Genomic DNA, 26,555 nt, shown 5'->3' on the forward strand with positions numbered 1-26,555 from the left:
GTCCTTCACAAATTGTCACCGGTGTGTCATGACGGTAATGATTTTGCTCATCGTCGTTATTGTTGCGTCATCTTGTAGCCAAATCGGATCCAGTTCCCGGTCTTATTTAGCGACAGAAAAGGTGTAAGAGGAGACGACGTGGCGCGATGCAGCCCTGCGGGAGTCCGCTGACTGATTGAAGGGTGTTAAAGGGGTTTTAATGGCCTAGTAGTGAGTGATGTCTGACATTAAGGGCCCAAGGGGGATTACAGGCATGGTGGGTTCTCATTGTTCTCCTGTATTAGGGAGCGGTTTAGAAGACCGCGGTACGTCCCTTTACATGTGGAATACTGTCAAAACCGTGAGGCCTGAACGTGAGGTGACAGTCACGGCACTTTCAAAGAAAAAAAAAAAACTTTTGCTTTCCATCAAGAACAGTCTCTTTCTCCTTGCTTCTTTCCTGAAAGGTTCTATTAGCGTGCGCGTGTCTGTTCTAGTGAACGCATGCAGAATACAGACATATTGCTTAAGTATGAGAGGCACTCATGTGGAGCCACAGATTGTGTGTGTGTGTGTGTGAGAGAGAGAGAGAGAGAGAGAGAGAGAGAGAGTGAGACAGGTGGGTTGGATCCTTGAATAAATTGCTATCAGTTTATCTCATTTATGAGGCAATCACAAGCGCTGAATGCAGAAATTGAATTTTAGTTGTTTTGAAGCATCATAAATCAAATGTACGGAAGCTTTTGGGGAAAAAAAAGGTTAAGTAAGTCCCCCCCCCCACTCTGGAAAGAATATGAGAGCGCAAAGATTTAATCTGCTAATAGTTACATCTTGTCATCTTTCTATTATGCCTTTTTCTGTGGTCAATGACCATGGGTTACGCACCAAGACTTTGAGTTTGCAGGACTACGGTTGGTCCTTCTTCTTAAGGATCAGGATTGTGGTCCTTTAACAATTTTGTATCACCGGTTTTTCTTGTAAGAGTGGCTTTTGTGTCTTATGGCATTAAGTAAGGATTGAGACACGACTGGGTTGTATGACGGCATTACACTACCACCCTGAAGTTGATTATTTTTCCTATAACCGCATGTCCCGAAGTGTTTTATTCCTCTTACGCCGCAGCACTTTGCCAAAGATTGATACCTCATAGTTTCTATCCATTTATAGTTACATTTAATGTTATGGAATGCCCACAAAACAAGTTAGTTCCTGTTATGCCGTAAGTTAAGAAGAAGCCTGTATTTGTCACATATACATTACAGCAGAGTGAAATTCTTTTTTTCGCATATCCCAGTTTGGTAGGAAGTTGGGGTCAGAGTGCAGGGTGTTTTATAGCAGCTATAAACAGCCCTTCCCTCACCAGCCTGTCTTTTTTTATTTTATTTTTATCTTAAAGTGCTCTGAATGTTAAGACAAAAAAAAACACGACCCGTTATGTTAGAGAAACCGGAAATCAGAATAGACCAATCAGAATTGAGACTCTGATAGAATTACATCACATTGATAAATTCCGTCTATTTGGTATAAAAGTCAAGGCTATGAATTAGAGTTATCTTGTGAAAAAATAAATAAATAAAACCTGTCGATGTGGAAAGAGAACAATTTGACATGTTGGACAGATTTGTTTGTCCTTTTAGAAATTTCACAGCAGTTTATATCGAACTAGCATCAGAATGCAAGAATTTGCTCCACTGGCTTTTATTTATTCTTAGCAGCGTTACAGTGTCGGTTATATTTCTCCACAGTGGTACGTTTTTTTATTTTATGTTGGTTTGAGTGGATAAAGGGTTAACTCTTCCCTCGCTGGGAGTCCAAGCGGCCAGTAGCAAATGAAGCTTTAACTGCCTGGCCTAATGGAGGGTGTTTATCTCAATACTTTTGTTTTGTCATTCTCCAACCCGCTCTCGTTTCCCCAAGTGCTCCCCCGAGCCCCTGCCTCTCTAATGGAGCTGCTGTGGAGGGCCGCTCTTTGGAGGCAGAAATAACAAGATTATTGTTCGCATTCCACGCTATGCAGTCACATACACACAAGCGCTCACGCCCAGACAAACACGGGGTCGGACTTTGCGAGTACTGGTGTTAGGTATACGCGCGCCTGCGCTCGGCAAGGACAGTCATGCTTATCCAATTGTCCATAGATCTCATTACACGAATATTGTTTGTGTATGTGTGTAGACGTGAGGTTGTTTTCGCCGACTGTTGTGTGTTGGAGGGAGATCGAGAGCGCGTTGTCGTCGCCTCTCCTCCTCTCTGTTTGGCCTGTGTCCCCCCAGGCTTGTCTTGGTAATGGCCCTGTGCTGATTGCTCTAATACAGGTTAGGAATATTGCCTTTAATGATGTGTAAAATGAGCAAGCGCCAGCGCTGACATTTACAGATGGCACCAGCGGACTCGGTTCCTCCCAACTGCCTGTTAATTCACAGCAAATGACTAGCACCTTGCACCCTTTTATCAACCACCATCTCTCTGTTTTTTTTTTTTTTGTTTGTTTGTTTTTTTTTTACCTTGAAGCACGTTTGAGCCGGTTAAGGAATGAGAGTGTATAAGAATATTGTTTGGTAACAACAATGCACCAGGTGAAAAAAGCCCCATAAAAACCCAAATAAACACCTCACGGCTTTGCCTTGCACATGACTTGATGGATCATAGCAACAGATTCTGACAGAATAGCAATCGGGACCTGCTGCCTAGTCCAGCTGTGGTCAGTGCGAGAAGATCCGACAAGCCCGGGGGTCTAGAACCAAAGCATCTGCTCCTAGACTACAATCAGAATCGGAGGATTCACCTGAATGAATCCTGAGACACTCACTCACCAACCAACCATCCCACCACCCCCGCCCCCCAAACACACGCCTTCTCTTATTCCATAACATTTAGCGTTAGCAGATTGGCCACCATATGTCTCCCGTAGAGCACCGTGTCCCAACATGTCACAATATTTGCACATGGCGAAGAGCTGATGAGCTTCTGTAAGGTTAACGACTCCAATTACATTCGATTAAAGCGGCTAATGGCCTTCATCATTTGCAGTTACGACATGAGCAAGACCAAAAAGCTGTCCATTGAATTTCTGATGCATGGAATCTGGAAGGCAGCCAGGAGAGAGGAAATACCACACTTTTAACTTCCCTTAGTCATTATCTTGAACTTGCTTTTAATTGTGTTAATAAGGGTACATCACACCACCCTCACTCGCTGCACCCAGATCGAATTGCCGAGCCACTTCTCTGTTATCTCTCCATTTAAGCGTACTTGTTGCTGACGTGAATCCGCAGCGTGGCGATCCATAAAGCATTTCTGATCGCTTTTATGTACAAGGTCCTGGTAGGAATTGTGTAAAAATAAGTGTTGACAGAAGCATTTCATTTTTAGTCAAGTTACATAAATTCCTGAAGCACATGCCCCTTAAACCAGCTTTGCCAAATATTTATACAGTTCAGGTATTTCTTCAAAATGTTATTTTGCAAGCCTCTCAAAAAAACAGGTTTCCCTTAAGACCCAGGGCCATTAGGATGTGACTTTCGCGAGCTTAGTATTGGGACTCGTTTGCTTGCTTCAAACCACTGGCAATCGAAGCTTGATATTTTTAGATTTCCATATGGAAATTACCTGTTGTAATGGCAATTTTTTCAGATGACCAGCCAACAAGGTAATTGTCTGTGTTCAGATTCATAGGTGTGTAATCATAGAACCCGCTGGAATTCCAGTTAATTATGTCGGTGTACGTATTAGCGTTATCAAAGCGAGAAAGAAAGGGGAGAGGTAGGTAGCGCGCACATACAAAGGAGATATAATTGCATGGAGAAAACAAATGCATGTATAACATAACGCTAATTTTTAAAACCACTACCAAAATATCTTAAAATACAAGCCCCAGTCTGGGACCCTACTCAAGAGGACAGAGTGCTCAACAGCATGTAATTAAACTAGCTAGCTATGTAATTACATCGCAGAACTGTTTCGCTTCCATTTTATAATCAGCTACATCCTGTTCGTGTGGGTGCGTGTATACAGGCTAACGTCAGGGACAGAATTAATGTCAGATAGACCACGTGGTGTGTTGTTCTTAAATATTACTGATATGGTGACCTAGACCTAGAGAAAGCCGTCCACCAAAACATGGTAAGGAGGGCATTTAGTCAGAGAATCAACCAAGAAGCGAAGGGTAGCTCTCAACACGATGCTCCCACCACCATGCTTCTCGGCAGTGTTGGATTTAATGGTCTGGAACGTCCACGAAACAATTTATTGTTTTAGCTAGCATTATGGCAGCTATAAAGAGCTGTTCCCTCACTAAACTCTCTCTCTTTTATTTTTTTTTTCTTTCTCAGAGTGCGTATTAGATTCTTTAAAAAAAAAAAACCTGCGATTTGCAATGCGGCCAGAAGTACAGTAAGAGCTGCTGTTAATCATAATTAGCATGGACACAAGCATTGCAGTGGAATTTGAAGCCCTAGACAGCCTGGAAAGTAAACAATGAACCGCTGGTGGCCGGGCAGCGCTCCCTCAGTCCTTTAGTCCTTGATTTAGATACACACCTCCTGGCTTTTTATTGATCTGGAGCCTGGAGTCGAGTCCCGTGAATGAAATCAGATAATTGAAGATGGTGTAGAGCTAATTGGATTATTGTTTTCAGCTCGAGGCTGTGTAGCTTTGCCGAGAGAATAAGACGTGTTGTGTATAATCGTACATCTGTTGTTTGGCACGCCGGTTCTGATAGGAAAGCGATTAATGTGGGATTTCTGTAACAAGTAGTGTATATACGTTGCATGATTTATCTAAATGGGACATTTAATCAGTGTATGAAATGCTAATCTTGTTGTCATATTCTCTCTCTATATATAAATTTTTATTTTTTTTTTTCAATTATGATGCAATGTAAGGTAGGACCCAAGTAGCTAAATACCCCAAAAAATTCCTGACGCTCATCCAATCATTATGAACGTGTTAAAGTCATCACGGCTGTAAAACGCTCATCAAGCAAATTATCGCTGAGCTGATGGTTTATTTCTCACCTCTCGCCTCTTGTTGCGCCGGCCGACGCGCGCCCCTTTGTCTCGCCTCATGTTTGTGATGTGGAAATTAGCACGACCCGAATGATTAACCCACATTAGATTCTAGTTAGGCGGGTTGCTCTGTAATGCGATTGGATGATAATGAGATAAAAGCTCTAATGGATATGTTTACCTTGTAAATGAGTCGATTTTTATTATGCTGATGTGCCACGGCTACTGGAATTGATGACGGGAACTCATGTTTGCCCTCTATTGCTGTCTTTTTAGGTTCGTGCCGGAGCTAAAATATGTGTTTTGTCATCTCTATGTGCATCATTATGTCTGGAGAGGGGTAGAAGCAAAAACAGTGATGGTTGCTTGCTTACCTGTGGCAAATTGAACACCAAATTGGTGTTAATTCTGCTGATCTGAAATTCTGGTTTGTTTGGGTTTGTTGGGGAGAGTATGAAAGTATGCCCCTCCCACCCGGAGAGCACTAACAATTTCCTGTCTTGACTCCCGACTAGGAATAGCTGTGGCGTCGTTTGGAATTCAAACTCACGACTATAGGGCGAACAATTATAATTATTATTTATTAGTTTTTTCGGTTTCTGGTTTTTTACAAACCTGTTAATGCCTCCCCGGTGTTCTGCTCATCTTGAAGTAAATGTGTCTTGTTGTTTTCAGAGCAAGAAGAGTCGTTTGAGTTCATCATTGTGTCACTGACTGGACAGATGTGGCATTTTGAGGCGTCAACGTATGAGGAGAGAGAGCTCTGGGTCCAAGCCATCGAGAGTCAGATATTTGCCAGTTTACAGTCATGTGAAAGTAGCAAGAATAAGGTATGTCATGACCTAGCTTAGATCTTGGATTCGCATTAAGTGCGTCAAGTACTTAATATTCTAACATGTTTGAATGGTGTTCCTCAGGGCTCTCATGTGGGACCAATAAAGTCGGAAATTGCATCAAAACATGACAAAAGAATGTACTAACGCACTAGTTCTGAGTTTTTTGTTTGTAAAAGTGTGTAAAAGGATATTTTGATCACGTCATATACCATATTTTCAACAGCTTATTCTTCCATGTGTGTATTTCTTCTCTCATCTTTCTGATCTTGCAGCATGCATGTAAGTACAGGTGGTGCATTGAAGGGAAATCTGTTATTAAGACTGACAAGTCTCGTTTTCATCTTCATACCAAACGTCTCGTCTGCTCTTCTCTCTCTCTCATTTGCACACACTCACTCTCTCGCGCTCTGTCTCTCTCTCTTTCTCACACACACACACACACACTTACACTCTTGTATTCTTTGTGATCTCTAACTTAATCTTCCTCCACTCAAGTCACGCTTAGGGAGCCAGAGTGATGCCATGACCATCCAGTCCATCAGGAACGTAAGAGGGAACAGTTTCTGTGTGGACTGCGACTCCCCCAGTGAGTACAGAACTTTGTGATGTGTCTGTATGCTATGTGACTCAACAGATATCAGTTTCTGTATTTTCAACATAGTGACTGTAGTAGAAGACGACGTGTTGCAGTGTGAACAGATTTGTTTGGGGGTTTTTTTCTCATGTAGATCCAGACTGGGCGAGTTTGAACCTCGGCGCTCTGATCTGTATCGAGTGCTCGGGGATCCATCGGCACTTGGGCACTCACCTGTCACGTGTGCGCTCGCTGGACCTAGACGACTGGCCTGTGGAGCTGAGCATGGTGATGACGGCCATCGGAAACGCTATGGCCAACAGCGTGTGGGAGGGAGCGCTGGAGGGATATACCAAACCCGGAGCTGATAGCAGCAGGTACATTCCTACACGTTCACGTACATCTACACTTACTTCTACACGTACATCTACACGCACAGCTACAGGTACACTTACACGTCCACCTACACGTATACCTACATGTACACGTACATCTACACGTACACCTACACTTACACCTACACATATACTTACACGTACAGCTACACTTACACCAACACATACACCTACACTTACAGCTACACATACACGTACACCTACTCGTACAGCAACACTTACACCAACACGTACACCTACAGCTACACCTACACTTACACCAACAGCTACACAAACACTTACACCTACACGTACACCTAAACATACACGTACACCTACACTTACACCTAAACATACAGGTACACCTAGAGCTACACTTACACCTACACATATACTTACACGTACAGCTACACTTACACCAACACATACACCTACACTTACAGCTACACATACACGTACACCTACAGCTACACCTACAGCTACACATACACTTACACGTACACCTACACTTACACGTACACGTACACCTAAACATACACGTACACCTACACTTACACCTAAACATACAGGTACACCTAGAGCTACACTTAAACCTACACATATACTTACACGTACACATACACCTACACATACAGGTACATCTAGACATACACATACACCTACAGCTACACTTACACCTACACATACACCTAGACGTACACCTACACATACAGCTACACTTACACGTACACCTACACTTACAGCTACACATACACGTACACCTACTCATACAGCTACACTTACACCAACACGTACACCTACAGCTACACATACACTTACACCTACACGTACACCTAAACATACACATACACTTACACCTACACGTACACCTACACATACAGGTACACTTAGACATACACTTACACGTACACATACACCTACACATACAGGTACACCTACACATACACCTACAGCTAAACTTACACATACACATACAGCTACACTTACACCTACACATACACATACACCTACATGTAGACCCACACTTACACCTACACACACTTACACCTACACGTACAGCTACACGTACAACTACACTTACACCTACACGTACAGCTACACCTACATGTATAGCTACACTTACACCTACACACACTTATAAATACACGTACACCTACACATACACTTACATCTACACATACACATACAGTTACACTTACACCTACACATACAGTTACACTTACACCTATACCTACACATATATCTACACACTTATACCTACACGTACATCTACACGTATAGCTATACATACACGTACAGCTACACCTATACGGACAGCTAAACTTACAGCTACACGTACATCTACACACACTTATACCTACACGTACAGCTACACGTACATCTACAGCTACACATACAGCAACACGTAAAGCTACACGTACACCTACACTTACACCTACACATACACCTACACCTACACGTACAGCTACACATACACCTATAGCTACATGTACACCTACACCTACATGTACAGCTACACATACACCTACACCTACACACACTTATACCTACACGTACAGCTACACTTACACCTACACATACACCTATAGCTACATGTACACCTACACCTACACGTACAGCTACACATACACCTACACCTACACACACTTATACCTACATGTACAGCTACACTTGCACCTACACTTACACCTACACATACACGTACACCTACACATACACCTATAGCTACATGTACACCTACACATACACTTACATCTATACATAGACGTTCACCTACACTTACACCTACACACTTATACCTACACGTACAGCTACACTTACACCTACACCTACACATACACCTACACGTACAGCTACACATACACCTATAGCTACATGTACACCTGCACGTACAGCTACACGTACAGCTACACATACACTTACATCTACACATAGACATACACCTACACTTACACCTACACACACTTATACCTACACGTACAGCTACACTTACACCTTCACGTACAGCTACATGTACACCTACACTTACACCTACACCTACACGTACACTTACACCTACATGTACAGCTACACGTACACCTACACCTACATGTACAGCTACATGTACAGCTACACGTAAAGCTACACGTACACCTACACGTACACCTACGCTTACACCTACATGTATAGCTACACGTACACCTACACCTACATGTACAGCTACACGTACACCTACACGTAAACCTACACATACACCTACACGTACAGCTACACGTACACCTACATGTACAGCTACACGTAAAGCTACACGTACACCTACACGTACAGCTACACATACACGTACACCTACACATACAGCTACACGTACAGCTACACATACACATACACCTACAATTACACCTACATGTACAGCTACACGTACACCTACACTTACAGCTACACGTACAGCTACACATACACGTACACCTACACTTACAGCTACACGTACACCTACACGTACAGCTACACATACACCTATAGCTACATGTACACCTACACCTACAGCTACACCTGCACCTACAGCTACTCGTACAGCTACACATACACGTACACATACAGCTAGACTTACACCTGCACCTACACCTATATCTAGATCCAACCGTTATCTGTTTAGTGCTCTAAACACGAAATCTTTCTTTCTTGCCTTTGTTTCTTGTTACATGCGTGAGTATAGAATATAATGTAGTGTAATCAAAGCTAATCGCCTAATTTAAACCACAAATCTGCCCAGCACACCAAAAGCGCACCTCTAATCTCAACCGGATGTCCCGTGAACCTTTCTGGATTTAGTTTTTTCGGTTAAAAAAAAAGTGTCTCCTATTCATATCTGTTTATACACTGTATGTGTGTGTGTGTGTGTGTGTGTGTGTGTGTGTGTGTGTGTGTGTGTATATATATATATAGAGTTCACTTTAGTACAGATTAGATATTATAACTGATCTATGGATTTGAATTTGTCATTGTGTGTGCGCGTGCGTGTGTGTGTTTAAGCCGACATTATGAAAAGAGGTCAGCTATTTCCCTGAGTCTCGGTCGGAGTAGCGGCGTCTGTGCAATAGATAGGACTCCCGGATGGCAGCCGAGCGCTTGCTCCTGACTGGATGAAGGATTATTGATGCTGATATCCCGCTCTCACACTCCAGTCGGCAGCACTCGCTGGCGGCCGGGCAGCGGGAGTGTTTTTCACTGTCAGGGAACTCTGACGGCTCACACACACACACACACTCCGTCAGAAATGAAAATCTGATTAACGTCGTAACTGATTTTCCTGAGCCACAGCAGCGTTGCTGTTACATGGTGTGTAATCAATGCTTTTTCCTCTCTGGGGTTGTAAACAGTCATGTTAATGTGCTCATATGTATAGGGGATCTTGGGAATACGTGCTTCCCTCAAGTGTGGTCTATCTATACAGAGCTGCATCAAGTGAGGAAAATAAACAACGATGCTTAGCGGGGTTACTTTTACGGCTCGGCTCAAAGTCCTGTATTCACAGTTGTGCCCAAATGTTTGCACACCCCTTGCAGAATCTACTCTATCTTAATACTGTTAACAAGATAAGATAGACCATAAAAATCCCATGTTGTTTATTTAGTTCAGTCCTGAAGAACCTATATCACATAGCAGATGTTTACATATAGTCCACAAGACAAGATAATAGCTGAATTTATAAAAAATGACCCCGTTCAAAAGTTTACACACCCTTGATTCTTAATACTGTGTGTCGTTACCTGGATGATCTGTTTATTATGATAATAATAATAATAATAATAATAATAATAAACCTTAGTTTATAAAGCGCCTTTAAAAGCAGCTTCTCAAAGCGCTGTACATAAAATAAGCAGTACACAGAAAAATTAAACATAAAAGTTAATAACAACAATGTTAGGAATAATAATAATAGTAATAATAAAAGATGATTTGTGAGAGTTGTTCACGAGTCCCTTGTTTGTCCTGAGCAGTTAAACTGCCCACTGTTCTTCAGAAAAATCCTCCAGGTCCTGCACATTCTTTGCTTTTCCAGCATCTTCTGCATATTTGAGCCCTTTCCAACAGCGGTTATATGAGGTTGAGGTCCATCTTTTCACACCGAGGACGACTGAGGGATTCGTACACGACTATTACACAAGGTGCAAACATTCACTGATGCTCAAGAAGGCATCACCGTACATTAAGAGCCAGGGGAGTGTAAACTTTTGAACAGGATGATCGGTGTAAATTGTTATCATTTTGTTTAGATCCTTTTATTTAGTAGTATCCTTAGTATCCTTCATTTAGTACTGCCCTTCAGACACTAAATAAGATAGTTACATGTCTCCCAGAAGACAAAATACTCTCAATTTACACCAATCGTCCTGTTCAAAAGTTTACACCCCCCTGGCTCTTAATCTATCGTGTTACTATGTATCTGATAGTAAAGACGTGGATTTCACCGGCGATGATATTAAAATAATACCCGATTCGAATTTCAGTACACTCACGTAAGACAGGTTTTTATTTAGCGTGCTTAGCAGTTAATGCTCGCAATACTCTAACGAGGGTGTAGAGTACTAGAGCAGAGTCGCCATGGCGCCGGGGCCTAACGTAATTAATTAGAACGATTATTTTGATGAATAGAACCAATCAATCGTACAGATCTTCGGGTCGTCCTTTAACCAGATTGATGGATTTATGATTTACTCAGTGCGTGTCATAAATTAGGCTGTGCTCATAAATCTTGCACCAGGGCCAGAGATAGACAAGGAGAGAGAGAGAGAGACAGAGTGTCTGTGTGTGTGTGAGAGAGAGAGAGAGACAGAGAGTGTGTATATTGAGCTTTAATAGAACATGTCTTAAATTAGCAGTTGGCAGATGTGTGTTTTTCGAGGCAGGTCTAATTGCCTTGCACCTGTGCGTGTAAATGTTGAGAGGGGTCTGTGCAACAGATTCTCTCTCTCTCTCTCTCTCTTTCTCTCTCATTCACTCACTCCAAAAATGGCTGCATTCTACAATCAATTTCCTTTCATATATCTTTTTCCTTTTTTTTTCTTTCTTTCTTTTGCGCACTCCCATTAAGACACTTCGGGAAGCACCTTTGTCTCCATCACTCCGTCTCCTCCAACCCCCTCCCCCGTGTCCCGGAGGTCCAGGCAGTCGTGGAGAGCTATCGCTCATCAGTGCACTCTTCACTGTCTCTCTCTCTCTCTCTCTCTCTCTCTCTCTCTCTATCACACACACACACACACACACACACACACACACACCTTGACGCCCTTTGGCCAGTACAGGCAATAGTTCTGATAAGGAGAGCACTTTGTTTCTGAAATAATTTGCCCGGCGTGTCGCCCCCACAGGGCAGAGGCGGTAATAAAAATGAAGCACGCCACTAAGTTTACCCCTCCCCGTATGCTATACCATTTCACCCCTTTCACTGTACACCTGCTGGGCTTCAAGACCTCCGCGCTGAGCCCCTGCTTTCTATTTTAAGTGGTTTCGATCACTACTTAGGATCCCTCCAGAGTGCGCATCTTTAAATCAGACGTTCTGAACATTTCCAGCTTTTACCCGTTTATAACTTTTTATCCATTTATAGTAACATTTGTTATTGTTCCAACTCTCTCTTTTATAATTCATAATATTTCAATTTATTTTTAGATTTTATATTATTTTCTTCCTTCTGTTGTTTATTATTATTATTATTATTATTATTATAGGTCCAAGCACCAAAGGTGATGGAACCCTATTGTAATTGTCAAGATTATTATTATTATTATGTTTCTTTGTTTATATTACAAAATATTATTCTACACATTTGACATACTTTTCACAAAAGAAATACTGAACTGAGAAGGTCCGTAGAATTTATCGGACAGTTAAAAGGGTCTCTGGCTACAAAAAAGTTTGTGCGCCCCTTCTTTAAAACACCTGACCCACATTTACACCAGTCTGAGAGCCAAATATTCATGAGCCGTATGTCCCATAAAACGAATATCATTCGTGGACGATTCAAGAACTTTTGGTGCCCCGAAAACAGTTATTAGTTCCAATTAATCAGCACTCTGGTGCTAGAATTAGACCGGGACTCAGCTGTGTAAAGGTCCTGAAAGCTGTGAGATTAGACACTGTCTCTGAGCGGTGGAACTCCACCAGGAGAAGAGCTATCTGTTTGCAGCTCATGTCTTCGACGGTGTCAGTGGGGCGGGGTGGGGGGCGGTTGGCATAGCTATCTTTGCCTCGAGCCTCCGCCACACATAGACTAATTACTTCGATTAACGTTTGATTAATTAATACTGAGAAACAAGGTGCAGCAAGTACCGCTAAAATCTCACAAGGCAGCTTATAAGTGCTAGAGACTGTAACTGATTATTAATGATTAATTATGAGTGTTGTACCTAATGGCTACCGGCACCTCCTCATAGATAGATATAGACGCATGATGTGGTTTAACTGATAGAGGAATGATCGAAAAACTATTTACGTTTACCTCTAGTTTACTATAGTGTTGTTCAAGTATTATATTAACATCCTCGTTCTAATGCGTTATCGTTTCTAACAATTGTTTTAGGAGTTTATGATTTGGAGTTTCTCGGGAACATGTCAGGGATGTATGTCCTTTTTTTTTTTCTTTCTTTCCTTTTTTAAACTTCCACAACTGTTTATAGCTGCTATAAGGTCAGTGATAACTTGAACTAGCTCGTCTCAAGGACCTTACATAACATTTAAAAGTAACTCTAAACAGTTAAACCAGCACTTATGTTCCTTTACGTAATATCGACATCGTGAAAAATGACATCACGGGACACTTTTCCAAGATATTGTCTATACATGTATAACATTTAAAAAATGTTTTTTTTTTAAATTCCAAACAAATTTTTTCTCCTTCAATAATAATATAAAATAAAACCCATCTGTCATGTATCTTACAAATGTCATGATTATGATTTTGATATTATAATCAAGCAATCACTTCTCTTTCCCTGTGTGCTACATGGATTGACCTCCCCTTTAACCGAGTATTTCCGTTGCGATTTAAGACGGCCCCTCACTGCTGTATGAGCTGTATGGCACAACCCTGCCTCTCCAGGCCACTTGGCACCTCTGAACCTGGCTGAATAGCTCCCTCTCCCCGAGTGTGCACTTCATGGGGAGCGAGGGCAGCGTGAGGAGGAGGAGGAGGGAGATGGCAGAGGGTTTGTGTTTGTGTGCCGCTGAGTAATTATCCTTGTTTGTCCTGCTGTATTGAGGTGCGCTCATGTGTCACTGACTCGCCAGGCAAATCATTCCACTTGATGAGGTGCAGGGCTTTCTGGGACTTCCTTACAAGAGCCAAGTCCTCACCCCATCCTCACCCTTCCTCCTTCTTCTTTATTTATCCTTATTTTAAAAATAAATAAATAAAACTTCTTTTTTTATTTCTGCATAATTTAGTTGAAATATGGGGGTCATTAAGTAATTTATTATGCTAAGGATTTGCGGGTGGGGTGGGGGGAATAAAATCTTTTTCCATGTTACTGTTTAGATTATTAAGAATTTAATTTCTTTTTTTCCCCCCTGTATATGCCTGCGCTGTAATCCATGACGCAGGCCGTAATACACAAAGTTCCTGTTCTGATGAACATGATGAATACGTTTTCCCTGTGAAACACTTTCTCTGTCCCCCAAGCAACCCCACGTTTCAGAGCAAGCATGTGTGCCAGGCTGTGTGTGTGTGTGTGTTTCTGAAGGGGGTAGCCATGGGCCTGATTTCCTGAATATAACCCCCCGAAACCCCATGGAGAGTGTCCTCTCAGTCTCATCACTCTTTCTTTTTTTTTTCCCCAACCCTCCTCTTTTTCTCTACAGCCCTCCCTCCCTCCCTCCTCTCTTTCGCTCCCTCTGTCTCTCTTTTGACATGCTAAAGCTGCTCGTTTTTATTTTTCCTTCCTCCTGCCGAGAGGAAGCGTCCTTTTCAAGGCTTCTCGGCTTTCTCCCACAGCCCCTCGCGCCGGCCGGGCACTTGTTTGCTTTCGCGGCGCCGTCTCAAACAGGAGGCAGAGGCGGGATCTCTTCTTCCTTGCCCTTCTCCCTTCGTTCCGCGGGAATTAATACAGCCGAGCAGATTGTCCGCAGTCTTGACGGTTTAAACAGAAATGGAGGTTTTAGAGGCTCTTGGTGCTGTAGATGCAAAAAAAAGCCAGTGTATATATACGTTCACTTTAATAGGAACACCTGTACCCCTGCTTACATGAATCACGGCTCAACACGTTGATGCTTTTCTGCTCATCACGGCTGTACAGAGTGGTTATTTGCGTTATCGTAGCGTTCTCCTCTAACCTCTCTTTCATCAGCAAGGTGCTTCTGGATGTTTTTTGTCTTCCGCACCATTCTTTGTCAACATTTCAGACCCTTGTGCATGATTGGCTGACTGGGTAATTGCCTGAAATGGCAGGTGCTTCTGTTAAAGTAGACATCGAGTGTACGCCCAGAAAAAAAAAAAAAGGTTTACTTATTTTAATTTTGTAAATAAAAAAAATTTCAGAAGGAAAAAGGATCTTGACTTGTCCTGTACTCATGCAAATTGTGTCCAATCAAATGGTCTTGAGAACGTATTAGCCCCGCCCCTGCGTTTTCCGGCATGGTTATTCACTTTCTCTGCTGAATGATGGTTGTGCGTGCGTGTGTGTGTGCTCATTCCTCCTCCAAAATAGTCATCTTCTCTCAAACATGTACAACCGTTGCGCCTAATCGGTCCAAAATAAAAATCCGTCCCACTCGCTCACTGACGTCCAGAATCAGATCCCGACTCTAACGTTATTTCAAGAGCACTTTGATGTTAAATTTGATCGCACGACTCTATTGGAGCCTCTCGCTAGCGCCGCAGACTCTAAAGCAGACTCCTAGGACGATTTTGCGGTTCCGCTTGAGTGCACGTGTGTGGACCCCCTTCATCTCCGTCCCAAACCGCAGAACGGGAGAACGTCCGGGGCCCCTTTCTGTCGCTTCTTCTCTTTTACAGTCTCCAGCCTTTTCACTGCCGCCGTATGTTTTCTGTGTGCGAGCGAAAGAAGAGAAAGATAACAATGGGGTGGGTCTCTCTCAGCACCTCTTCAAAAGAAAAACAAGCTTTGAAAGACTGACTGCTGAGGAGGGGGGGGTGGGGGGGGGGGGTAGCACTCTCTCTCTCTCTCTCTCTCTCTCTCTCTCTCTCTCTCTCACTCACACACACACACACACACACACACACACACCATTGAAGAGCAATTCACTGTGGCCGCAGTCTATTCACGGGCTTTGTGCCTTGTTCTGGGTAAAGAGCGGACGGGGACTTTAAGGGGAACGCAGTTAAAGCCGTGGCCTTTTTAATTAGCTCACTCCTTTGTTGTGCTACTGACTTTCACAGAGTGCTTGGATACAGGAAATTGCGTACAGTGTGGCAACAAAAACATGTTTGCATACTTAAAACCTTTCCTTTGTTTTTGTTTTTTTGTTTACCCCGAACGACTCCTTTAATATTTAAATCTTCACGTTGTTGAAGGTTTGAAGTGGGATATGCAACGTGACCTGTTTGAAGTGGGATATTGTGCTCTAGAAAAGCTCAAACCCGGTGATCTGTTAGTTGAAGTCTTGTGTGGCATTGTACATTTGTTTCGTTTAAAAAAAATAATAATAATTTCACACTTTTTTTTGCATGTTGTTATGGTTTTAGAATATAAAAGTAAATAGCAGGTTAAACATGGGAAATGGTCTTGGCGGTTCTACAAAGCGCTTTACACTGGTTCTCATTCACCCATTCATACACACATACACACACACTCGCACACCAATGGTAGCAGAGCTGCCATGCACGGCGCTAGCTTGCCATCGGGAGCAACGCAACTTGGCGTCACGTGGGCCGGGAATCGAACCGCCAACCCTACGATTACTGGACAACCCGCTCTACCACTTGTGGCATGCTGTTATAGACCTTCCTGTGGTGGAAAACCTTAAAGTTACAGCATTACCTCTGACTGTTGGAAAGACGCTGACACTGGAGACTCCTTCCGTAAATGTTCAATAGACGTCTCGGACGGAAAACTTCACCGTGGTCAACAGTTATAAAAACAGGTTTATAATATAAACGTGTGCTTTACCTTACAGCCAGAACCACTGTTTGATCAGGTTTGAGAACTCACAGCGCTGTGGTGTAATAAAGCTGAATATGCAAAGGAAATTGATATGTTGTGACGGGAAAGCTGAAGAAGTGAACTTCAGGCGCGTGAATATGTGATGACTGAGGATAAATTATGAAATTAAATGTTTTTAAAGTTTTTAAAGAGGCTTTATGAATGTTCTTGGGTACAAATCTAGGTTATCCAGTTGAGTGCAAAAAAAAAACCCCACCATATTGCTACATAGTTTAACGTATAAAATATATTTCCTATAGCGAATTCCTGTGGACCTTGCTCGCTTTTCTAGTCCAACTCTCATGCCTCGTCTCTCGTCTCTATGACATGATATGATATTCTTTTTTTTTTTTTCCCCTCCCACTCCCTCCCATCCCTCCCTCTGGTCTAGCTCTGGCAGCTGACATATCAGCCTGTTCCCCAGTGCTGGCTGATTTGGAGTCTACTCTTATCTTATTGTCCAGGAGATAATAAGGGGGCTTTTCCCCATTTAGACGCCATTGTGCCTCCAATCAGCGCTGCTGTAATTAACATGTGATGTGCAGGCTCACCATTTGGCTCGTTGCAGTCACCTCGGAAAGAGGTGGCACTGTATTCCTAACACCTAATTAGTCGTAGAATTAGCAAGCGTTAAAGGGAGAGGAAGTCCTCTCGCCACACGCTGTGGGAAGGATGGGGTAATACAGTAAATTAAAAATCCCGTCGCACTTGGAGCCAAAACCTCATCTCTTACACCGTTTGTTGTTTATCAGACATATGGATGTGGTTATACTCAATGTAAAAAGAGACTCGTGGGACTTGCGAATCTCATCCCTTTCCTCTCTGTCGCTCACTTATCCGAGTCAAACAACGAGCCCTTTCTGGTCGCCTTATCGCCCGGCGCATGAGGTTGAGGGGTCACTACTGCACTGAGCATGCTCGGAAATAGCCGCCTATCGATTTGGATTTTCATGAATGGGGGTGTTAGATGAAGAGTGCTAGATAGAAGTGTGAAGCTTGAGTACCGTCTTGAGCCCCATTCTACCGTCAGTGTCTCCCTTCTCTCTCTCTTTTCTTTGGCCCTTCAATCTGGCTGGCTTTGATCCCCCTGAGCCTTGAAGGTCCGGTGTAGATTGGGGAGTCCTTTGTGGGGATGTGCCGAGCAAGAGTGACAGCGGTGACAGCAGTGATAAAAACATGTCCCCCCCTCCTTCCTGTATTGTCCAGCACAGACATGCTGTTCACAATGTGTAACCTTTCGATAGGCGACCAGGCGTTAACCCTCACAGTGCTGAAGTCGTCCAGATCAGCGCAGGCTCACGCGGTGGACACCATAGACTCGGTGTCCGGAATCAAAGTAAAAATTTGTCAAATAAAGGTCTCTCGAGTCGTCAAACCAGGCGAGTCGCAGAATCGCTGAGCCTTTCACGCTACACGAATTAAGTCATTTGCGATCAGTTACTTGGTGGACATAGTACTGCACGTACTACACGAGGCACATAATCCCCATGATCCCCGAAAGTTCTAGTATCGTGCGTCACCATATTGCACAGAAACCAGAAAGAAAATCTGAGGGGATATTGATTGAGAAGATGCAAGAGGCTTTGCTGCACCTAACAACCATTTTGGGAAGGACATCCCAAATATTTTCTCACAGAAACATGTTTATTGTTTACATTTTGCCCTTGCGCTCCAACACAAACAGATGAATGATCAACTGGATTCAGGGATCTGCTGCGCGCGACCGCAGATCGAGTTGAGTTCCTCTCAGACTCTCATTGGCCGCTTCTCAGCGGTGATCTTGCAACTCGCAGAGGGGTTCACGCGATGCTATTTAACACAGAGTGCCTGGAAGTATTTCTGACTTTAAGGAGGCCTCAAACTGGTGTGAAAGCTGGTGTTTAAGCACAAGAGCCATTTGGAAAAGAAGATATCGAAAGCATTGCGTTGTGGTCCAAAAAGTGTTTGATTTGGCGTAGCTCAAAACGTTGAAACTGTAGGGAGGGATGTTTAAAACACAGCATGGCGTTGAACTGCGTACAAGCCTTTGTGCAGTAATTTACTGGCAAGCTGTCGGGTGATTAAAAACAACGCGCTTGTCATCTTTTTAGTGTGGCCCTATTAACACAGATTCAATGCCAAATGATTCCAAATGAAATATGTTCCTGCTTACTGTGTGTGCTGTGTAGCGGTGACAGCGACCCTCGGTCAAAATGCTAAAAAATCTGCCGATGATATAAAGTGCTTGTAGGTTCGTTTGCTGTAAACGACGAGAGCGTGCACTGAAAGAAAATGGAGCATGACACGAAACTGTACACCTCTCTCTTTGGTGGAATGAAACCCTTTAGGTTTGGCACAAATAAAACATCTTGCAGGACATTCTCACACATCTAACTCTATGAACCTACGTGCACGCTAGCAAACGAAAAAGCAAGCGTTCATTCTCCAAATCTCAAAAAACAATTGTCTCAACATACCTCTTCTTTTTCTATCTGCAATTCAGGGAGGAGAAGGAACGCTGGATCAGGGCGAAGTACGAGCAGAAGCTGTTCCTTGTGGGCCTGCCGCAGTCGGACGTGCCCCTGGGGCAGCAGCTCCTGCGGGCCGTGGTGGAGGACGACTTGAGGATGGTGGTGCTGCTGCTGGCTCACGGCACGAAGGATGAGGTGAACGAGACTTACGGCGACGGGGACGGCCGCACAGCGCTGCACCTCTCCTGCGCCATGGCCAATGTGGTCATCACACAGCTGCTAATCTGGGTAAGAGCCACGTAATAAAGATTAAAATCCAAAAGATAAAAACAGTCGCCAGCTAGTATGTTTGGGACTGGCTAAAAGTTTGTGTGTTTATATATTATTTAAGTTTATATTTCCAGCCATTTCTACAATTGGATACACTCTGTAATCGTACACTAATTTTTTTTCCAGTTAGACCGAACGTCCTTGTTAGATGAGGCATTAATATACACGTGTGATCTATCTGCCAGCCAGAACTACTGTATCATAGAAAACCAGCATAGAAAGTATAGACACTCAACACATTTTGATTATAACAATAATTAAACTAAGATGTTAGTCCAAGCCAAATCATAGGCTTCGAAGACGAGGTTGTTCTTTGAGTCCACATGTTTCCAGCTGTTTCAGAACCAACATTTTTTTTTTAAATGCAGACCTTTTGTGCATACCTCATCGCTGATACTGTGCCAGTGTGAACAGCTGAACTGGCATGGAGAGTCTGCGATGCGATACCGTGATGCTTTTTGTGGAGGCTCGGCCCTCTGTAGCTCTGATTGTGACTGAAAAAAGGAAGAACAGAAATAAAATTTGAGCCTTAGAACCTAATAATTAAATGTAGTCCAGCAGGCACTTAAGTTCCCAAAGCATAGAGCGAGGTTGTTAATGTTAAGGTTAATTAAGGTCCACAGCTCTTTTATTATCCAATTAAGCAGACTAAAGCTATGCACGGATGTTTAATGTACTGCTGTATCGGGTATCGTTACAAACCGCAGTAACGATCTGCCGTTTGTACATCATAGATTTCTCATTTCTGTAGCAAGAGCAGGTTTTGATTCGTTGATTTAATTTTCATATTTGTTATGTAAAAATCACCCTGTTCGTCTTATTACATGCTTGTCCTGTGTACAGTATGGTGTGGATGTGAAGAGTCGCGACGCCCGCGGTCAGACGCCACTGTTCTTTGCCCAGCGAGCAGGAAGTCAGGAATGCGTCGACATCCTCGTCCAACACGGCTGCCCTTCGGATTCCGGTGGCACGTCACCACCGACCGCCGTGCGGCACAACCCCAACGCCAACAACAACAACGGACAGTGCGAGATCAACCGAAGCATTAGCATCATGTAGATCCCAAACGCCGTGGTGTAAAGCCTTCAGTGTCCCAGTGCCATGATACTGTGACTTCCTTCCCTGCCTTTAGCCATTTCCACATGAACGCCACTGTTTGTCGTGTCGCCCTCCGCATAAAAATCTTCCTGTTGTTCCATCGTGTCGAGTCAGTGTGTAAATGAGAACGTGCCAGGTTAACCCCCCAAAAAACTCTTGATATATTATATGGATGCGCTGCACTATAACACCATTAACTCAATGTGTAAAGCCATTAAAGGGTTAAGCCTAGGGTAAGTCATTTTTAGAAATATTTCTGTTCGGATTTCAAAAACATGCATACAAATAATTTTTGGTTCGGATTTTAAAGACGGCGGGGGAAAGAAGAAAAAAAAAGCCTGTATACTGATTACGGGAAGACGCGAACCTGTTGTATTGTAGATTTTAACAAGGTGCAGGTCATCGGACGAAATTTTCCGTCTTGCGCGTCCGATCTCGTCGAAGAATTTTCTCCGCGTTCATCAAAGCAGTTAGCCGCCTAAGAATACCTCTTCAGTCGAGGCTGAAGGACATGATTACCCCGAGCTGAGAATAATACGTCGTTATCAGGGCTTTGTGAGATGGATTCGTGAAGTGGTCTTCTGACTGTTTGACACTGGGGTCTACATACACGTTATATATATCTCGAATGAAAGATCTGTTAGGTGACCTGCATTTGCTGTGAACTTGTGTGCGTGCTTAGAGAATGCTCATTTACCTCCTCCATACTTGATTATGCATTGACGAGGACATTTTCCATTTTGTACTGATATAGAATAACAGCATTCGGGACGGTACGACAGATTGTGTATATAGTAGCTTATATTTCCTTCTGACTGCCTCATCCTACCATTTAGGTGCTAAACGATTAGCAAAAAAAACAACAACAAAAAAAAACAACAACAACGCTTGACCAACGTCGTTGCCTCTCTAGTGACTCTTAAAAGGATGTAAGCTATTGCTGGTAAGGATACTAGCATGGCTTTTGAGTTCCTGATTAGCCATGCTAACTTTTCTCGTCAAATGTTATTCTTTTTTGAAATTCTTTTTACCTTAAAACACCACTTAGATTCATCTCAAGTCATGCTAATGAGCTATGAGGGAAGGAAATAGCAAAGCAGGATGCTTTCGAATCTGATCTGTTTACGAAATCGGACAATAAATCATGTTAATATTTCTTTTCTGTTTTTTTTTTTTTTTTTTTAAATACCATGCAGTATTTTACGTTTGCAGAACATTTGTTTATTAGCTGCTCCAATCATATCTGAACAGTCCGTTGAAAGAGAATTCTGTTAATCATTTAATAGAGATGCAAAAACAGTAAATACATTTTTTTAAATGACTTATTCCTCTTTTGTGAACAATTAGGCAGCTTCATGTTGATTCGAATCAATGAAATTGTACATCTGCAAAGGTGCCGACATTTACAGCTTTGGACCCCTTGCTACCAATTTCTTTCCCAAATACATCTCGGGGGCAGGGGGGGTTGAGAAAACACTGTAGTGACCTGAAACCAACCACTGGAAAAGGAAACCACGTTTTTCATCTTCTTCTCAGTTCACTGTGGTGTGCGGGCATTTCACTTTTTATCAATCCTCACCTGGTATGACCATTATATCCACTCCATAATGCCCCGTTACCCTGTACCCATTTTTGTGAAATATCCTAAAACAGAAATGGTTCTGTACATCATAGATGCCGTCTCTACTTTACTTTCCCTTTGTCGTGTTCGCCATAGCCAAAGCTTTTGTGGAAAGTGATCTTTGACTGTTATTAAACTAGCCCTAAAAACCCGCCACTCGCAGATTTGCTCTTTCCGACCTTGTTCCAAAACTAGCCCAATTTGGTCTAAAAAAAAAAAAAAAAAAGCAAACCTCGCAACACCACAGGTGGAAAAGGCATTTCACTCAACGCAAAAGGAACATTTCAAAGTTATGTACGCATTTACTTCTGGTAGAGCGTACATAACTTTGGTGTCTAAATTCAGGAGCCTCTGTCATGTGAGGCAATAGAAAGTGGGTGGAGCTACAGGCTCTTTTGTTGATTCAAATAATAATAATAATAATAATAATAATAATAATAATAATAATAGTAAAAACTGGAGAAGCTGCTTGTAAGCATCATCACACCAAACCTTTGCCTTACTGTTTTCTTAAAGAAGGGGGAGAGAGGGTTCCGTGGTAAAATCTGCTAGCATTTTTTTGCTAGCGATGTTGGCACCTCTGCATCTGAACTTCATTCTTATATTTTACCCCCCAATCAAGTATTGAATTATTATGACAAGGGAAAAAAATGCAGCTTGTCTTCATTTCTTGGCCTGGATAATAATTCCAAAATCAAGTCGTCTGTGTATTTGATTGGTTCTACTTTGTGCTAAATGGCTCGAGAGCTGGTGCGCCAATGAAATGCCTCTGAATGGACTAAACTTGCAGAAGTACCTGCACACTTCTCTCTCTCTCTTTTTTTTCTTTCCCCAAGAGAGCATTTTAGCCCTCTTTCAGTTTACTTTGTTTTTTTTCCCCCAGTACCATGCATTGGTCTCAATGTGCCTGTCATCACATTGCCTGACCATCAAAGGTACTTTTTTGTGTATAATGATGTACATTTGACATATTTATAAAAAGATGCCGGATGTAAATATTGTTTTGTTTTTTGTCGCTTTTATTAAACGGTTTGTTCTTTTTTTTCTTTTTCTTCTCTCTTCAATTTTTCCATTGTTTTTACATAATGAAGTGACTTCATGAGTGTGTGCTCGGATGCTTGGCTGACTATTGACATAATAAACACTCGAATAAAATGATTTATACCATAGCACCGAGTGTTGTTCTTTCATTAATCAGTTTGTTCATTATGGTAAAAAAAAAAGAAAAGAAAAAAAAGATGGGTAATAGTTAATCACAATGCGGAGAGCACGTGGTATATACGAGTTCCCTCCCTCTTTTCCTGCATATGCGTATCCACTTTTGTGTTAGTTCCATCTAGTGTGTATTCCCGTGTCGTTTCCAGGGTTTGGGATTCACTACGATCCTGACCAGGATAAAGTGCTTACTGAAGATGTATACACGAATAAAGTGATCTTATTTCCTACCCTGTTCGTGATTTATTTCTTAACCTCATCCTTGGCATCCTTCTTGTTTAATTTTAGCCAGCTCCTTTCTTTTCCCTCTCGACTTCCCTCGTCAGAAATCTGTCTCACCTTCTCCCTGCTGTTTGCCTTCACCTATCTCTCTTTCAGTCTCTTCTCACAATCTCTGCCTGCTGTGCTCTCTGCATCCCTCTTCTCTCGCTCCCTCTCGCTTTCTCCTCCGCCACCCCCCCTTGCGTTAATTTGCTTGAGAATGCATTAGCCGTAATGAGAGCCGAAGGCCGAGGGAATCCTCCAGGGTTCCATTAATCATTGCTCCTCAGACAGCCAACCTTGATTACAAGTGGCAAGAAATTCATTAGAGCCGCGCCTCTGACAACTTTTATCTCCGCCACTGGATCTGACTCATTAGGCAGCCAAATTAAGGCTATGATGGCCCTGATGAAATTCATCGCTTGTTTATCTTGTGCGATTCGATGCATCTGCCCATATTTTCAGGCTCGTGGGCGTCCTCCGCACACATACCTCCCCCACCACCACCACCACCACATTCCATCCCAGACACTCCACGGGATTCAGGCCTCCTTTGATGACTACTCTGATCCTACTGCCTGGAAGAACCTGCTTCTGCTCTGAGGAATACCTTGGCATTGAGGATGATACAATGGTAGAAACCCAGGATTGTGCAGAAGGTAGCATTGCTCCAATCCAGAATGATTACGTTACTTTCTGTGTGGAGTTGGGCATCTTCTGACTGTGAGTTTCTTCTGGGTTCTCTGGTTTCCTCCCAGCAGGTGGATTGGCTAAGATAAATTCCTCTTAGATGTGAATGAGTGTGTGTGGTGCCCTGCAATCCAGGGTGTATTCCCTCACACCCTGTGTTCCCGTGATAGCCTCCAGATCCACCATTGCCCTAGTCACAGGATGGTATTACCAAAACACACACAGGTTCCTTCTTAGATTTTTTTTTTCTATTCCCTCCCATTGTGTTAAAGGGAACAGAGCTGGAACAACCATACAGCGGCGGTTCCTTCCTCGTGCCCCGGTATTCCCGGGATAATCTCCGGATCCACCACAAACCTGACCAGCAAGCACTTGATTCATCTCGATGCATCTTTTCATTTTCTGATCAACATATTCATAGGGACACTGTTTAGTTCGTTCATTCAGTGACGGTCATTCCAACTCCGCACAACTGGAAAAGGAAAGCTCTGTAGAAACCTCTGCGTTTTGGTAATAGCATCCTATCACTAACAACGGCAGAACTGTAATTATACAATCAACCTACTTGTGCTAATTATCCCGCTCATAAAAGCTGACTTGAAATTAAATGAGATGAACCCAAAGGGAGGTTTTCCTTTATTTTTCCACAGCTATTTGAAAATGTTCTTACCTGTGAACTCCACAGGGGCACAACATTTAATATAGCACACTGAGTCTAATTGCAGTCAAGTTTGTTGGGAATCTCTCTTGAATACATGATCAACTCACTGGTCACGGAAATGTTTTGTAAGTGATTGCGCTTCACTGTTTTTATATACGTCATATCAGGAACCGAGAGTAAGTTATTAGCATGATGTTGCATCGAGCTCTTCACTAAAAAGCTCTCATTATATTTCTTACATTGTCATCCCTGTAACAGAAGACTTTTTCCAAAATGATCCAGGCGATTCCATGACTTGGGTCCCATTTAGCTCAAACACTTAAAAAGGAAAACATTTGTCAACATTTCATATTTATATATATATATATATATATATATATATATATATATATATATATATATATACATATATATATATATAAATTTAAATAACCTATAATGACCAACTTGTGGAAATTGTGGAGATTCGCAGATTAACGCAAAGAATTGTACAATTTTGAGAATTTTACATTTTCCAGGATAAATTTTAGATATAGTGGGCTGGGAAAGGCAAAAAATAAATAAATAAAAAAAATAAAACCTAATGTTTTCCAATTGTTGTAGATTTTGTAGGTTTTATTAATGTTGTAAGTTACTTACCTGAAACATGCACACAGGTTGTTGTGAAGGACACTTTACTTGTGTTTAAAATGTCATTGACCTTTACTTTACGCACACATTTGCAAACGTAATAGCGCCCTAATTATTGAATCACCCACATAGCAGACTTGGACTTGGAAGTAAACTTGAACCTCAGCTGACTGCTGAATGCTAATATTATCGTGATAATTACCGCTAGTGTTTAGTTAAAAGTTCGCCTAAAGCACGATAACTCAGTCTGTACACTGTACTCTGACGTGTTTAAGAGTTATGGGGTGTGCTTTCACGTCTTGGTGTTAAAATTTGTCCGCGCCATTAGCGCTTAGCTAAAGGCTTCCTCACGAACACGGCTAGCTGCTAATGGCTAAGCAGCGGGTCTGTCAGAAAAGGCGATAATTCGCCTTCGCATTTTGTGTCCAAATTCAAGAAAGTTGACGAAATATATTTAGGGGAAAGGGTCTCATTACTTCAGTAATGCTTTAAAAAATAATAATAATAAAAAATAAATTTAAAAAACGCCTACATTTTAGGTCTTATATCCCACGAAGCCGTTGAGGTAGGTGAGGATGGGGTCAGTTGTAACCTGTGTTGCCAGTTGTTTACAAAGGAACATAGGTAGAACATGCTCAAAACGTCTAGAAGTTACCATATGACGCAATAGCCTAATTTGCATAACTGCAATCAT

The 26,555-nt window shown here is 42.4% G+C and overlaps 1 protein-coding gene across 3 annotated transcripts in view; it reads left to right on the plus strand.

Moving 5' to 3' along the window:
* Positions 1-23,573, plus strand: part of agap3 (ArfGAP with GTPase domain, ankyrin repeat and PH domain 3) — a 133,237-nt gene extending 109,664 nt beyond the window's left edge. For all 3 annotated transcript variants that reach the window (XM_017465345.3, XM_017465353.3, XM_017465334.3), the window contains exons 14-18: positions 5,661-5,815; positions 6,317-6,407; positions 6,550-6,772; positions 19,388-19,643; positions 20,529-23,573. In XM_017465345.3, coding sequence (XP_017320834.1) covers positions 5,661-5,815; positions 6,317-6,407; positions 6,550-6,772; positions 19,388-19,643; positions 20,529-20,744 — 941 coding nt within the window. In that variant the 3' untranslated portion in view covers positions 20,745-23,573. The remainder of the gene's footprint in view (positions 1-5,660; positions 5,816-6,316; positions 6,408-6,549; positions 6,773-19,387; positions 19,644-20,528) is intronic.
* Positions 23,574-26,555: the final 2,982 nt, after the last annotated feature.

Source organism: Ictalurus punctatus, chromosome 1 (assembly GCF_001660625.3).
Source record: "Ictalurus punctatus breed USDA103 chromosome 1, Coco_2.0, whole genome shotgun sequence".
NCBI lineage: Eukaryota > Metazoa > Chordata > Actinopteri > Siluriformes > Ictaluridae > Ictalurus > Ictalurus punctatus.